Source organism: Rhincodon typus, chromosome 1 (genome assembly GCF_021869965.1).
Source record: "Rhincodon typus isolate 14 chromosome 1, sRhiTyp1.1, whole genome shotgun sequence".
Lineage (NCBI taxonomy): Eukaryota > Metazoa > Chordata > Chondrichthyes > Orectolobiformes > Rhincodontidae > Rhincodon > Rhincodon typus.
In genome coordinates this window covers 132,226,282-132,240,994 of record NC_063332.1, presented here as the reverse complement: position 1 = coordinate 132,240,994, position 14,713 = coordinate 132,226,282, and the positions used below count along the sequence as shown (strand labels likewise).

Below are 14,713 nucleotides of genomic sequence, written 5' to 3'. Positions count from 1 at the left end.
GACCCTAGCCCGAATCTGAACCCTTGCCTAAACCTGATACCCAAATGCCCCACAACCCCAGACTCCAGACCCCAAACCCGTACCCACTAACGTGACACCTGTACCAACTCACCTACCATCCAGCCATTCCATCTTCCATTACCTGGCACCTTCTGCTCATCCAACTTGCAACCTACCCCCTCACTCACTCACCTAGCATAATACCCCTTTACTAATCCACTTGCCTCCCTACTCCCTCTCCTGTTTACCTGACAGATTTCTGAGTAGCTGTCGAAATGGCTTTGGGACCTTTAAATATTTTCTGTTCTGGAACCCTATTGCAGTAAAAATGGGGCATAGTTCCTAAGATAGTTCACTGTGATTTTGTCTGTATGGTTTGTTAGACTGCATTTGTTGTAATGGCATCTGCACCAGATGGCTGGCTGGAAAGATCTTGGGTAGGTAAATTGATAACTTCTTATCTGATCTGGCATGGAATCAGGGATTCTAGTCCCAGTGGGAAGATTCAGGTCATCATTTTGAGTGTTTGATTAATTATCTTTATTTCTAACAATCCATTACCTGCTAAACAGTTGCAACAAGAAAATTATCAATTTTGGGAATAAAAAACTGCCCAATTTAACATAAAATTACTCCTTGGATAAAAGAGTGCTTTAACCTTTAATCTGACAAAAGATGCAAATGCCTGTACTAACTGTGTTGCTTTTAGTAGTTGCTTTCAACACATCATCTGCCTCTGGCTCTTATTTGTTGCTGCTCTGCAACATAATTACAGACTGTATTTCTTTACATGGCTGTGCTGTGAAGCATATGATATATGCTCTGTAAGCACAATCTAGGACACTTTACAGACCACCTTTATGCAATGAAACTTTCAAAACATTGTTTGAGAATGCCGTTTTTGCTCCTTCATTCTTGACATTGTGGAGAAGGATGTGTGTGCAGGACATATAATAATGTGTGCCATGCTTTCAAATACCTCCAAAGGACTTCGCTGTTCAGTCATCACTCTGTGGAATTCTCTTAAGGTATGAGTGACGTAGCTCATTCTTAGAAACAAATACATTCTTACATTTAGAAGTGTTTACTGGCCTTTTGGATGAACACTAACTGATGAATCTTGAAATAAAAGAGGGTAAAAATTACGAAAGATTAACCTTTTCTACCTAATGTCATAAAAATATGAGTCCCCTCTCAAATGTCTACTTTTAAGGCTCCAAGTTGTCCAGACTTATTCATAATAAGATCTTCTGAAATGAGGAATCAGCTGCAGTTCCCCTTTAACTTTTTTTCTAGGACTTGAATGTTTTATTTGTTTCACAATGACGAGAAATAAGCACAGTGTTCGTGTTGCCACGTCAACTTGGTACTAGTCAGGCTTAGCATAGTTTCCTCAGACTTGAACTCTCTCGATTTGACAACACAGCTCAGCATGCTGTTTACCTTTTGTTATGTGTTATTCTGCAAGGAGTAAACATGGTCAATTCAGAGCCTACTCTCACTTCCAGTTTCTTGCTTGGTTAGTTCTGTGCCATTCAATAATCTCAATTTTTCTCTTAAAGCCCTTTGATTTCAGTTGTAGGACCTTTTCACACGTTAGCAGCTTGCCACCTACTACTTTCCTTCGTGTTATCTCTAAATTTGATTGGCTTTCATTGTGCTTCTGAAACGTAGTCATTTGCCTGGAATAAGAGCCATGTGGATGGGATTGGGAGCTTAACGGGTTAGCGTGCTGTCAAATATTTGTCCTATTAAGATATCCAACCAAGAAAAGCAAATACAGTTGAGAACGTTAATGTAATAGCATTTACATGGTGATAGGAATTATAGCTTATGAGAGTTAGGATAAACCTACAATACAACTTCATCTTTCTTTCACAGTGGATACTATTTAGTCAATTCACATGGAAGTTTACAAGTGCTCTGCAAGAATTGTCACCAACTAATCGAAAAGTAAATTCTATGTCAAAAGAACTATTTTAAAAAAACCATTAAGTTGCATTTAGATATAATTCCCATTCTATTATTCTTTATTATAATGTTGGTGGACTGATACATGTCTACTGTGGACAGCTCCTGCAACCAAGCCAATGTTGAATATAGTGCTTTGCTTTCCTTTGGACCTAACCAAGGATGTTAAGAAGGGTTTGTGTATTTGGACAACCTAGCATCTCCATATATTTTGCCCAGACTTGTCCCCCAAAGTGGACATTCCAGTTTCGCTGCAATGTTAACAACAAAGGTATTGTACAAACATTCAGTGTCTTGCCTTGGCTAATGACTGTGATCATGGCTTTCAATGCAATGGCAGTACAGATGTTTTCAGTTTTCACAGTATGGCTAAGTCCTTAATTATAGAGATGAATTTACTCTATCTCTCATTTCCTGGTGATTTTCTGTCTCAGGTATTGTAACAATGTTTCTTTAAATGACAGGTATATTTAATTACTAGGAGTAATTCCAAGAAGGAAGGAAGTAAGTATACCATATATATTGAAATGTTAAATCTTGTTGTGGATTATCTACCATTTGTATTATTGATTTTTTTTTTACCTCATTCAAGCTTTGAACTAATATTCTGTACAATTTAGAAAGTCTCTTGTACTCGAAGATAAGTTGTCAGCGCACCATATTATTAATTTTCCTTCTAATATATTAAAATTATGGTTTACATTTTTAATGCTGTCATTATGTTGTTCCGTCAACTCATTGAAAAATCTTGCACAAGAACTTCTCATTTCAAAATTAAATTAATTGTTTAGCATTTATTAATACAACAAAGGCAACTTTATCTTCTTCTACTAAGGTGTCCAACTGGATGAAGTGGGTTTCAACATAATAAAGAAATGCATCCATGCTCTCGAAACACGGGGTAATCCGATATTTTACTTTTGAAACTGATTATATTAAAGCAACTTATTGAAGTGAATAATACTTTTTAATATTTTGAATAAAAAGGGTTTAACAATATTGATGTTCTCTGTCACCATTTTGCTACTTGTAAAATAACTGCAGATGTATATGTTAAGTCGCCATTTTTAATGCATATACTTAATTGATCTAATTAGTTTTGATGGTGAATTATATCAGTGATTAGTTTTTTTTTGATGCATCTGTGAGGATTTTCCGATGTGTCTTCCAGAACTCCAAAACAAACCACCTTACTGCCAATAATAGTTTGTAGTAAACATATAGTTAATTATTTTAAAATAATCATCTTTGCAAGTAATACATATTTCATTGGTAGTAATAAGAAAAACAGAAACTAGTGCAGTGGGTAATGTCCTTGCCTCTGAGCCAGATGTTCAAGTCCCACTCCAGGACTTGCTGACCATAAAGATGAATTCATAATGCAATCAAACAGGTTGAGTATCAGTCTGCAAATGCCTCCAATATAGGCCAGTAGAAAAAGTGGGAGAGATTCTTTTGAAAGAAAGAAAATGGAGTTTCTGTCATCACTATTCATTGTAATCAATGTGTGTACATGAAAGTGCATGTCACCACAACAATGCAGACTCCTTGAGGGGGTCAGTTGACTGGGTGGCTGGTATGGATCGGAATGGTGTGAACAGCGTGGTGTTATATGCCTGTTCTGGTTGGGGTGGATTTGGACCTGCTGTTTTGCCCTCCTGTTGGTGGCGATCGCAGTACTGGCATTCAGGTACCTTTGGGCAGACAACTAGAGAAGTGATATGGGGAAATCCTCCTGTTTTGACATAAAGAATGGTGGGTGGGGGAGATTAATTGGGTGGTGTCCAAAATTCAGAATCCCTCAGTGCAGGAGTCAGAAAATCTATTTGCATGCACTTATATCTCATAAAAAAAGACTTACTAGCTGGAATTAACTGTTCCCCCCCAATTGAGTTCTGCTCAGTTGAGAAATTTGCATCTTCAGATTCTTGAGTCAGTACCTGGTGAGTTTGATTTCCTCCAGATCTTTGGAGTGAATACTTGCTGCTTTGACCTTCTAGCAATACAACTTTAAATCAAAGTTATGTTGAGTTACAGTCTTGGTCTTCCAAGTGAAGGCAACATAAGAGAGGTAGAATCAGTTGGAAATGGTGGAACACCGTCCAAAGAAAGGGGAGCACTGAATGAGGAAAGAAGGAAGGATAGACAAGGCAGCTTGTGTCTGTCATATCCTGGATTGGTTAGATTGATAGCCAGGCAGTGTATGTCACAGATAGCTGAGTCATGAGGATGTGGTCATTGGTGTCAGGAGTTTGTCAGCGAGTCTGAATGGTGATGATGTGTGTCAGGGGGTGTAGTTGTATTTGGATGGTGCGCAGCAGTTCCAAGGTCAGGAGTAGGAGTTGTATTTGTATTTGTGAGGAGGTTGCGGCAGGGGTGGGGAACATGAAAAATGAGGCTGTTGGTTGCCTCAACATTGTGATGGGTCAAAGTCAGGAGGGTATTGGGAAATCAATAATTAGTGGCTGGCTTCAGGATATGAGTAGGAAAATCAACATACACAATATGGGAAATTTGGGAAATTCATTGATTCAAGGGTGAGGGTCAACAGGAATCACAAGCTGTTGCAGGGGAAAGATAATGAGAGGAAGTTGGTGGGTGAGGGGGCAGAGGTTGAATGTATTGGTTCTCACAGAAAAGGTGAAGTAAAGCATCTTTTTAAAACGCAACTGCAGTTACCCGTGCTGGACAAAAGGTGACACCCAAAGTAGGAGGAGCCCTTTACTGAGGAAAAGATGATTGCTGCCAACTGAAGGGACATCCTGTCACTCATGAGTGGAGTAGATAGGGAATCATCCTAATCTGAGTGCCACTCCCTATGAACCAACATCACTTCAGAACTCATGCCATCATCTTCCCATGAGATCTCATAAGGGTATGGCATTCTAGTACACTGGGCTGTTTGGCGTCTTGTGATGTCAAAGTTAGAATATTGGTGAAGTGGGCAGGTGTAAACCATAAAGGTTCAGGTGGCCGAGGGTGACAGTCTCATTGGGGAATTGATGGTCTCGTTGTATTATTGCTAGATTATTAATCCAGAGCCCAAGTACTGTTCTGGGGCCCCAAGTTTGAATCCTGCCATGGTAGATGATGGAATTTGAATTCAATAAAAATCTGGAATTAAGAGTATGATGTTGACCATGAAACCATTGACAATTGATCGAAAACTCCAAGTTCACTAGTGTCCTTCAGGGAAGGAAATTGCCATCCTCACCTCGTCTGACCTACATGTGACTCTAGACCCACAGCAACGTGGTTGACTCTTAACTGTCCTCTGGACAGTAGGGATTGGGCAATAAATACTGGCCTAGCCATTGATGCCCACAACGTGTAATGAATAGAAAATAGTCTCCAGGACTGGAATTTCCTGTTCCCTGGTTCGATGCTCATGGCATTGGGGGAATGGATAACAGATTTCTTGTTTCAAGGGTGCAGTGGTTTGATTTCAACCTCGCTGAAGTACCCCAGCAATATACAACATCTCAATGTACATGAATCTTTTGTCATAACGGGTATCTTATATTTTAATATCTTCAATAACAGGAATCTGTTCTTCATTAAATATTGATGTATAACTCCACTACATGCTGTACCTGCTGCCTACTTTTTTTTGTTTCCTGTTTACTGTGAAGACCAATAAGTTATATTCTCAGGAATAGGAGGCAGAAATAAACCATTTGCAGCACAGCAAATCTATGCTGTGTCAGAAGAGATTTTACTTAGAAATACTGAGTATGCGTTCCAGATAGTAATTCTTGTTCAGTTATCCTGAATTGTTGCTAAAATCACTGGTACTATTTACAGAAAAGAATAATTATCACATTCATGAAATGTGAAGATAAGACTGTTAGCAGTTTTCTTAATTATTACTGTTAATAAGATATTCTTTTTGATCTGTTTTTTTAGGACTTAATGATCAAGGAATATATAGAGTTGTTGGAGTCAGCTCAAAAGTCCAGAGGCTTATGAGTTTGCTGACTGGTAAGTGTTTTGACAAATATGCTGGATAAATACAACTACATTCAGACCAGAATTATTGTCCATAATTTTTTAAAAATTGTCGAAATTCATAGACTTGTAGAACCTTCCTAGAAGAAGGAAGTGATTTAGTGCTTTGTGAAGTGCTAACTCCTTGAAAGAGTTATTCCCTTTTTGCCCCAATCCTGCTATTTTTTTTCTCAGGTATGTATCCATTACCTGTAGAAAGTTGCTATTAAATTTGCTACTCTCAACCTTTTAGACAGTACATTCCAGTTCACCACAACTCGCTATGTGAGAGAATGTCCCTCTGGTTCATTTAGCAATTTTCTTCAATTTGTGTGCTCTGCTTGCTGTCCTGCTTACCAGCAGGAAAAGTTTCTGCTTATCTACTTTAATAAAACCCTCATGTATTTTGAATTCGTCTACCAGATACCCCCTTAACCTTATGCTGCATGCAGAATACTCCCAGCTTCTTTGGTTCCGTGACATGATGAATTTTATCTAGGCGAGCATGCAGTGCTGAATATAGAGTCATAGAGATGTACAGCACGGAAAGTGACCCTTCGGTACAGCTCAGTCATGCTGACCTGATATCCTAAATTAATGTAGTCCCATTTTCCAGCATTTGGCCCATATCCCTCTGAACCCTTCCTTTTTATGTATCCATAGGGAGTGGAGAGTGAATATTCTCACACTGATTGTGGAAACAGTTTTTACGTTGTTGTTGTTGTTGAATGGCAAAGTGTTTCTAACAGCTGAAATTTCCGATGACTGCCTATTAAGTCAATGAATTAAATGATTCCAATGAAGTTTGGTGTTTTGTATAAGAGTGAAAATAAAATGCCTCCTTCCCAGTTATACATGTAAGTAAACAGGCAAATCAAATGAGGTTTGGTGAACTGCAGTGCAGCTAGCCATGTTGGAATATGAATGATGTGGCCTTAACAGAGCTCAGCACATCTGGCAGCATCTGTGGAGGAGAAAACAGAGTTAACGTTTCGGGTTCAGTGACCCTTCCTCAGAACTTAGTTCGGAGAAAGGGTCACTGGACCTGAAACGTTAACTCTGTTTTCTCTTCCACAGATTCTGCCAGACCTGCTGAGCTTTTCCAGCAACTTTGTTTTTGTTCCTGATTTACAGCATCCGCAGTTCTTTTGGCCTTAACAGTGACCTGGCACAATACAGGGCGGAAGTCGGTGCTGTAAATTCCTAAATGCGAGGTATTCAGGAAAGATAGGGAATGAAAGAAAGGATGAGGGTAGCGGCTGCATTGATTAAGAAGAATATTACAGTGCTAAAAAGAGAGAATGTTTAAAAGGTGTCAAGGACAAAGTCTGTTTGGTATCTGACACTACTAGAGGTCACCAACTAATGGGAAAATTACGATGGAAGAAATTAACAAGGAAATTGCAGAGCAATGCAAGAATTGCAACATAGTTACATTGGGAATTTGTATTATGTTAGTGTAGACTGGGATAGAAACAGTATAAAAGGCAGAGGGGGGAGGATTTTTTAGATTGGTATGTTTCTGGCTCAATGAAAAATAGCTGGATTGGTTCTGCAAAATGGCATGGATCAAGTATCTTAGAGGAATACTTGGGAGAAATGATCACAGCACCATCACGTTTAGGTTTAGGGGTCAATGCTCACTTTACTTACTCTTTTCCTCTTTAGATACCTAGTGAAACTGTTGCTATCTGTTTTTTTTTTAGGAATTGTGCTTCCATACATGTTCTAATTTGTTTACCCCAATGAGCCTTTTAATTATTTTTTGTTGTTCTTTGTATTCTGACTGGTCATCTGAGCTACACTCATCTTTGCACAATTATAAGATATTTCCTTAAGGCCAATACCTTCCTTAACTTTAGTTACCAATGAATGGTGGGTCTGTGATTTGGAATTTTTCTTAATAGTGGAAATGTACTTAAATTGAGTGTTCTGAAATGTCCCTTTAAATGCCTTTTGCTGCTTCTCTACCGATTTATCTCCTAGCCTAACATTCCAGTTCACCTCAACTAGCTCAGCCTTCATGCCCGCATAGTTGTATTTACATAAATTCAGAATAATTGTCTTAGATCATTCTCCTCTCTTTCAAACTAGATACAAAATTCAATCATACTATGATCACTGCTTCCTAGAGATGTCCTTACTCAGGTCTTTAATTAATCCTGTCATGTTATGCACTACCAAATCTAGTATAGCCTGCTCCCCAGTTGGCTCCAGTTCATGCTGTTCTAAGAAACTATCTCAAAAACATTCTGTAAGTTCAGTGGTGAGTACCATTACTTCTCCACTGACAATAACTTCCAGGTCTTTGAGTTTACAGTATTCCTGGAGATGTAATATGTGACACTGTGGTTAATTGGTCTCCAGATTATTTATAATCCTGTGATTTCCCAACAGTGACAATGAGATCTTCGTGCTGGTAAATTTGTGTGTATTTTCTAGATACAAAGATTTGTGCTGATATGGATCTGGACAATTCTCTAGAATGGGAAACGAAGACTATCACCAGTGCATTGAAACAGTATTTGCGGTAAGCAGCTATATATGTCTTCATATTCTCAGTTTTTTTGAGGAGTTTCACCTTGTAACATGGCTATGACTGAAGTTCTGTACTGTATTAAAACACAAACTTCAGCATTCAGATGTGAGGATAATGTGTTGATTCCTTATAAATACCAATTCCAAGTTTTGAAATCTGATCTGACAGTTACATCCTAATTCCTTTGTTATGGAATTCTGGTGTGTAATGTTTCCACGGGCAGGATAAACCTATTGGAGATGGTGCCACAGTGGTTTACAGTCAGTAGGATATGCCCGAGGAGCCCTTAATACTGAATCCAGACCCACAAAGTCTCATGGAATCAGGGCAAGCATGGCAAAGAAACCTCTAGCTGAGTATGACGTACAACTGCTTTATGTTACATACCACTTGAAGAAAGTACTGAGGGTAGCAAGGTATCAAATATATTCTGAATGGGGGATTTCAGTGTTAATTATCAAGAAGGCCTAACTGGCAGCATTACTGATGGAGCAGTCTGAATCCTGAAGCACATAGCTGTCAGACTGGCTTGTGCCAGGATGAAATCCTGGGCCTCCTGCAGTGCCACAACGATGCCACCCAAAGGTTGCAGGAACAGCAACTCATATTCCGCTTGGGAACCCTGCAGCCCAATGGTATCAATGTGGATTTCACAAGTTTCAAAATCTCCCCTCCCCCCACCACATCGCAAAACCAGTCCAGCTCGTCCCTGCCTCCCTAACCTGTTCTTCCTCCCACCTATCCCCTCCTCCCACCTCAAGCCGCACCTCCATCTCCTACCGACCAACCTCATCCCGCCCCCTTGACCTGTCCGCCCTCCCTGGACTGACCTATCCCCTTCCTAACTCCCTACCTACACTCACCTTTACTGGCTCCATCCCTGCCTCTTCGACCTGTTTGTTTCCTCTCCACCTATCCTCTCCTCTATCCCTCTTCTATCCGCCTCCCACTCTCTCCCTATTTATTTCAAAACCCCCTTCCCCTCCCCCTTTTCTGATGAAGGGTCTAGGCCCGAAACGTCAGCCTCTCTGCTCCTATGATGCTGCTTGGCCTGCTGTGTTCATCCAGCCCTGCACCTTGTTAACTTGTATTGTAAACTGAATGCTGAGTTACAGCAATGCAATCACACACCAACATGTCAAGTCAAAACTCTCTAAGTGGGGTAGGCGATGGCCAAGTGATGTTATCACGGCACTATTAATCCAGAGACCTGGTAATGTTCTAGGACCTGGATTCGAATCCTGCCAGGAGGAATTTGAGTTTAATTGTAATCAGGAAATAAGAATCTAATGATGACCATGAAACCATTGCTGATTGTCAGGAAAAACCCACCTGGTTCACTAATGTCTTTAAGGGCATTACCTTGGCTGGCCTACATGTGACTCCAGACCCACAGCACTTTGATTGACTCTTAACTGTCCTCTGGGCAATTAGGGATGGGTAATAAATCCAAACTAGTGACACCCACATCACATGAATAAATAAAAAAAACTAAGACATCCAGTTGTAAATGGTGGTGGACATTTAGACAATTGGGAGGAGGATGGTGAATGAACATTTATAGTTTCAACATTGACAGAGTCCAGCACGTGTGAAAAAGACCAGGCTGAATTAATTACCATTGGCTTCAGTCAGAAATATGGAGTGGATGATCTGTCTAAGCATCTTGCCAAAGTTCTCCTCAGGATAGAAGCCAGTCTGATATGTTTCATTTGATCGCTTCCACACTGACACAACAATAGTTAGATCTTTTAAGAATGTCTTGCTGACATCTTGTGCAGTTGAACTTAGTGTAGCTCTAGCCAAGTTGTTCCAGTACAGCCATACTTCTACCATCTACCCAACAAAGCAGAAAATCAGCCTACAGATAACTTCGATCACGTCATTGATTATCATCACAGCCTTTCAAGTAACCATCGATAATCTGCAACTGACTGGGATCTGCTAATCCCATTCTGCTGCTGACCTCATGTGGTCTTGATCCAAATGTAGACAGTAAAACTGAATTCCAGAGGTGAGATATGAGTGACTGCCCTTGTCATCAAGTAAATCATCTGACTGTGTTGAACTAAGATGAAGCCCAAGTAAAATAAATGTCACTGGGAATTGTGGGGAAAATCCTTCACTGATTGAATCATACTCAGCACTAAGAAAGCTGATTGTTGTTTTTGGAAATCAGTTATCTCAGGTGCTGGTGTTGTCACAGGAGTTCTTCAGGGCAGTGTTCTAGACTCCAGCACCTTAAACGTCCCTCCACCATAAGGTCAGAAGTAGGAATGTTCACTAATTATTGCACAGCTTTCATTTATACTTACAATTGCTTTGATAATGAAGGAGGCCATATCTGTGTGCGACAGAACTAGACAAAATTCAGGCTTTGATTGATAAAAAGTAAATGGTATGTGCCACTCCAGTGCCAGGTGATGACAAACTCCCACTGAATACTATTCAGGTGTATTTCGATAATCAAATCCATTAAAATTAACATTTTAGCAGGCACTGTTAATCAGGAAGTTAACTGGACCAGTTGCATAATTGATATAGCTACAAAAGTAGAGAGTGGACATTATATGATTGACTTCCCACTTGACTTTCTAAATCTACTACCCTGAGAAAACAAGTCAGGAATGTGTTAGAATACTCCCTATTTATCTGGTTAATGCAGATTCCACAACATGAAAAACTTGACAACAGTCAGGATAATATAGCGCACTTAATTGATGTGCATATACTACCATAAATATTTACTCACCCCATCAGCAATGTACAGTGGTTGTTATGCATGTCATCTTGCTGCATTGCATTAACTCAACAAGACTCCTTTTGCACCACCATCCAAATCAGCCATCTCTATCACTGAGAAGAACAAGGGCAGACTGTAGGACCACTACCTTCATGTTATATGCCATGCTGATTTAGAAATTTATTGCTGTTCCTTCATTGGAGCTGGGTCACAATCCTGAAGCTCCCTTTCTCATGGCACTAAGATTGCACCAACACCACTTGGATCATCACCGCCTCAATATGATTAGGGATAAAAAAACAATGTTAACTTTACCAGCTAAGTACATACCTTTCGCATAAGTAATATTAAAAATTCTGATTGAACTACTGCAAGGTTAAACAGACTGCACAACAAGAGAACCATTTTTATCCTTTTCTATGCAAAATTATTGATCCAGATGTAAAATATATTAGGTAAGTCTCCTTACGTGTTTATCTAGATTAGGATAAACTGGTTGAAGACTTGGTTTGTGATTGGTGTTGGACACTGTCATACATCTGATAAAACAATAGATGTTGAACATTGAAAAAACGATTGTCTGAGCATGGTACATCAAGTAGCAACACTTCGGTTACATTAATCAATAAACAGTTGATTTAGACTGTCATTTAATTTTTAGTTTTGTAAATGTTCTAGGAATCTACCAGAGCCCCTCATGACATACAGCTTGCATGGGGAATTCATCTTGCTAGCCAGTAAGTATTCAATTTGAATTCACTGCTCTACAGTTTTCATTATGTACATGAAAGTGATACATCAGATGCAGCTTGTTGCTGCACAAAGATATCAAGGTGATATACCTTCCTTAAAGAGTGTGGAGCCCTGGCTATAGCCAGGTCTTGTCGAGACAAGCATCAGACAGAAAATTAAGCTTTGAACTGTTGTTGGGCAAGTTGATGTTTATAGAACTGTACATTGTTTATGGAATTGTACATTGAGAGGAGTGAGTGTAACAAAGAAAGAAACTTTTTAATTTGAAATGTCACGAATACTGAGTGATTCTGGGTCAAAGCAATAGCTATGAGTAAGCAAAGCTTGATGTGCAAGTAGGGTACAGGTGGCAGGTTTTTGAATGGATTTGCAGTTTCAGTGGAGCAGATAGGGAGTTGACCTAGAGAGTATTGGAATCTGTTAATGTTAAAATCATGGATGAGGGATTTAGCAGAAAATGGATGGAGGCAGATTATGTTACAATGGTAAGGCATCATTGTAGTAGTTCCTCAGGATAGTGTCCTAGGCCCAACCATCATTGATTACCTGCTTTCCATCATAAAGTCAAAAATGGTAATGTTCACTGATGATGTTTGCAGAATGTTCATCAATCACAACCCACACAGTCATAGTTTATTTGAAAGAGGCCCTTCAACCCATCATGTCCAAGCTGGACATCAAGTACTTATCTATTCTGATCCTATTTCTCAGCAATTAGTAAGCCTTGTATGCTATGGCACTTCAACTGATGAACTGAATGCTACTTAAATGTTGTGCTGCGATTTTCTTTGTCATCTTTTCAGGCAGTGAGTTTCAGACACCCACCACCATTTGGATGAAATTAGTTTTTCTTAAATCCTCTCTAAACCTCCTCCTCCTTCCGTTAAATCTATTCGTCCAGTATGGGAAACAGTTCCTACCTATCCACCCTAACTAGGTCTCATAATTTTGTTGATCTCTAATAAAGTTCTCACCAAGCCCTCCCCCACCTCCGGCTTCACTGCTCTAAGGAAATCAACCCCAGCATATCCAGTGTTTCTATATAGCTGAAATACTCCAGCCCAGAAACATCTGGTGAATCTTCTTTGCATCTTCTCCAGAGCAATCACAATGCTACAGTGTCATGACCAGAACTGCACACGGTACTCCAACTATGGCTGAGCCAGTGCCTTAAACAGATCCATCATAACCTCTTCTCTTGTATTCAGTGCGTCAACTAGTGAAGGCAAGTATCCCATATGCCAATTTAACACGTCATCCACCTATCTTGCTGCCTTGGAAGAATCTATGGACTTGCATATCAAGATTCCTCTGATCCGCAGTACTTGCCAGTACTACCATTTATCGTGTACTCCCTCGCCTTCTTAATCCCACCAAAATACATCATACTTACCAGGATTAAACTCTATCTGCCATTGTTCAGTCCATCTATGTCATTCTGTAGTTTAAGGCTTTCCTCCTTGCTAGTTACTATGCCACCAACATTTGTGTCATTTGTGAACTTATTGATCAAACCTCCAATACTTGTACCCATATCATCACAACAAACAGCAATGAACCCAGCACCAAGCCTAGTGGAATGCCACTGGAACACAAGCTTTCAGTCACAAAAATGACCTTTGACCATCACCCACTTGTCTCCTTCTGCTCAGCCAATTTTGGATCCAGTTTGCCAATTACCCTGAATCCCATGGGCTGTTTCCTTCTTGACCAGTGTGGCATGTGACAACTAGCCAAAAGCCTTACAAAATTCCATGTAGACTACAGCAACTGCACTATCCTCATCCCTCCCTCACGTCACCTCAGATCCTTAAGCATTCCATGCCGGTATGCAGCAAGACCTGGATAACATCCAGGCTTGGGCTGGTAAGTGAGAAGAAACATTTGTAACACACATGTGGCAGGCAATGACAACTTCCAACAGGAGAGAATCTAATCATTGCCTTTGAGGTTCATTGGCATTACCGTTGCTGAAGCCCCAGTATCAATATCCTGGGGGTTACCACTGACCAGAAACTGAACTGAATCAGCCTTAGAAGTACAATGATTACAAGATCACATCAGACATAGTGAATTCTGCAGCAAGTAACCGATTTTCTTTCACTCCAATGCCTCTACAGCATCTACAAGGCACACGTCAGGAGTGAGATGGGGTATTCCTCACTTGCCTGGATGAGTACAGCTCGAATACACTCAAGAATGTTGATGCTGTCCAGGACAAAGCAGCCCTTTGGTACCCACCCATCATGTTCAATATTCAGTCTCTTCATTACTGATGCACAGTGGCAGTAGTGTGTAATATCTACAAGATGCACTGCAGTAACTCACCAAGACTTCTCCGACAGCAGCTTCTAAGCCCGTAACCTCTGCACCTAGAAGCACAAGGGCAACAGATGCACAGGAATAGCACCACTTGCGAGTTCCCTTCCAAGCCTCTCTCAATCCTGACTTGGAACTGAATCACTGTTCCTTCAGTATCACTGGATCAAAATCCTGGAAATCCATTCCTAAAAGTATTGGTGTCCCTACAGCCCTGACGACTGCTGTGGTTTAAGAATATATCTCACCACCATCTTCTTCAGTGCAGTTAACGATAGACAATAACTACTAGCCTAACCAGTGATGCTCATATCCTAAGAACAACTTTTTAAAAAAAAGAGATAACAAGGTGTGGAGCTGGATGAAGAAGGGTCTAGGCCCGAAACATCAGCTTTCCTGCT

General features: G+C 40.1%; 1 protein-coding gene across 1 annotated transcript in view; it reads left to right on the top strand.

Moving 5' to 3' along the window:
- Positions 1–14,713, top strand: part of arhgap10 (Rho GTPase activating protein 10) — a 153,857-nt gene that overhangs the window by 86,821 nt on the left and 52,323 nt on the right. Inside the window, exons 11-15 of the mRNA XM_048606835.1 lie at positions 2,436–2,475; positions 2,807–2,872; positions 5,878–5,952; positions 8,401–8,488; positions 11,919–11,977. Of these exons, the coding sequence (XP_048462792.1) occupies positions 2,436–2,475; positions 2,807–2,872; positions 5,878–5,952; positions 8,401–8,488; positions 11,919–11,977 (328 nt within the window). The remainder of the gene's footprint in view (positions 1–2,435; positions 2,476–2,806; positions 2,873–5,877; positions 5,953–8,400; positions 8,489–11,918; positions 11,978–14,713) is intronic.